This window comes from Poecilia reticulata, linkage group LG20 (assembly GCF_000633615.1).
Source record: "Poecilia reticulata strain Guanapo linkage group LG20, Guppy_female_1.0+MT, whole genome shotgun sequence".
NCBI lineage: Eukaryota > Metazoa > Chordata > Actinopteri > Cyprinodontiformes > Poeciliidae > Poecilia > Poecilia reticulata.
The window spans coordinates 19,870,965-19,873,238 of record NC_024350.1 but is presented as its reverse complement, the minus strand read 5'-3'; the positions used below and the strand labels follow the sequence as shown (position 1 = coordinate 19,873,238).

The 2,274-nt window shown below is 38.0% G+C and overlaps 1 protein-coding gene across 8 annotated transcripts in view; it reads right to left on the bottom strand.

Moving 5' to 3' along the window:
* myo3a (myosin IIIA) overlaps positions 1–2,274 on the bottom strand; it is a 72,742-nt gene that overhangs the window by 15,645 nt on the left and 54,823 nt on the right. For 6 of the 8 annotated variants that reach the window (XM_008396504.2, XM_017302016.1, XM_008396501.2 and 3 more), the window contains 2 exons: positions 1,219–1,301; positions 979–1,020 (listed from right to left, as the gene is read on the bottom strand). In XM_008396504.2, the coding sequence (XP_008394726.2) occupies positions 979–1,020; positions 1,219–1,301 (125 nt within the window). The remainder of the gene's footprint in view (positions 1–978; positions 1,021–1,218; positions 1,302–2,274) is intronic. The other 2 variants (XM_017302017.1, XM_017302018.1) reach the window with 1 other exon arrangement.

The window sequence follows — 2,274 nt, the reverse complement described above, 5'->3', positions numbered from 1 at the left end:
GTTGGATGCAGTTGGATGCGGTTGGATGCGGTTGGATGTACAGTTGGATGCGGTTGGATGTGCAGTTGGATGCGGTTGGATGTATAATGACCTCCCGGTATCAGGTCTGTGTTGCTCCGCGTTCTAACAGACCCAGTTCTGCAGGTTCTGCTGTTTAATCGTCTCTTTGTTTCCTGAGATGCGATGAGCTCTGATGAGACTTTCAGCCTCTAATTTATGCTAATTAATGGAAATAAATGCAGGAACTCGTCGAACACAGAGCAGCTTCTGTCAAAGCTTTCAGGTTAGCGGGTCGCCTCCAGGCTCACAGTTACCAAACGGTGCGGCTGCAATCTAAACCAAATCACACAAGCAAATAACATAATTAAGTTGCCAGGAGGGGGTTTATTTAGCGGACGCTAAGAGATGGCAGCAGAGTGGGTTAGTGAATGTTTGGACTGAAAAATGGGGATTAAAATAAACTTTTCAATCCTGATGATTAATATTTTTTATGAGCATTTTTGTTTACAGAGACGTTCACCATCCATCTAAGCCGTTCCATTGCAGCATTATCACCACGTGGTTGTTATTTAGAGGACTAAGAATAAAGGGAGCAGAATATAAATGCATGCCACACTTTCCAGATTTCAATTTAAAAATCTTTAAAACTATGTATCATTTTCTTCCATTTCAACATCATGCACAACTTTCTGTTTTGCCATCAAGTAAAATCCAAATGCAGATGACTGAAAAGGTGGATATGGGACGTATGAATACTTTTGGATGGAAGCACAGTTTTGAAAATGAACCGTAATTGTTAAAGAAATATAAAACATCAGATTCTAATCCACAAAATGCCACATTTTTCTAACAAACAAGCATCTCAGTGGTAAGGAAGCTCTACCATGTGAAATCTGGGTCTACCGGTTTTGTTTTGGGGATCTAAGAGGAGGAATGGTTTACGTAAGGGAGCAATTCCTAAATAAATAAGCTGATTACCTCGCTAATAGAAAAAGAGCTGTACAAGGTGAGCATCCCCATCTTTTCCAAAACAAAAGCAAAGAGAAAAGAGGAAGGAAATGAATAAAACAAGGAGTAACCAAAGCTGAAACAGAAAACTCTGCAGTAACACAAGAGACTCAACTTTAAGTCACAGAGGAATTAAGTCAGAATAAATAAATTGAAAGTGCATATGAAGGAGATGATGTAATGATAATAATGCAGATAAGTACGCTGTACCTTAGCCAAGGTGACAGTCCGCGTGGGCGTCCGCGGGCCTCGCAGTGTGTTTACGCCTTTACCCTTAGTGTGGGCAAGGTTACCTGTGAAATACACAGCACATCAAAGAATGAACTGTTTCCCTGCAGAAATTCTCCACAGTATTGCCCTCGAATTAGTAGATATAACGGTGCTTTTCACAGAAAAAAATAACATTTCATATTTAGAGTTTAGAATTATCATTACGTTTTACAAACGGTTGTTGAAACACCATGAAATAACCATAAATCCTCTGTTTCTTCATCAAGTTGTGCAAACTTTTATTTCATCCATTTTATATTAAACTATATTGCTGGTCTAATAAATCAGAGTTTCCCCCGAGAGTTTTTCACAATATAAGATAAGATTAGAGCAGGACTGGGCATTACATCGATAACAATATATATCACGATATGATCAATATCAATAGATAATGCTTCTGATAGTATGTTCAATAATTTCAACTCCAATCCAAAGCCGCACAGCATTCTTGGAGATGTAGGCAGAGGAAAGCTAAAAACGGTGGAATCAACTAACTTATTCACTCTTTGGTTACTTAGCAACTCACTCACTCACTCTTTGGTTACCTAGCAACAAAGTAGAGAGTAACTTACATAGCAGAAGTTTTAGTTTTTGCCACTGTGCTTCATAACTGTTAAAAAATAACAAAGTAAAAACTGGATAAAACGGGAAGGTTGCACCACCAATTCGTCAGTATTTGAGATATTTAAAACAAAAAACTAATCGATAATTATCAATATAAGCAGATATCAAACCGTTATTTTGTGATGCATTTCGAACCATATCATCCAGATTACAGTAAGAGAGCGACTGTGTTGGCTGCTGCATCTCCCTGCCTGTCCGTGACATGAGACCTGCTAAGGTCTTAATCTTTAAAGCTTAACAAAAAAAGACATTTTGATGCTGAAGCACAACTTTTCCTTTAAATTTTGCCCTCACACAGTTAAATGTCACTGCCATTTCAAGACAAATGATCAACAAGTCATATCAAAACTGAGGAAGCATGTACAATATATA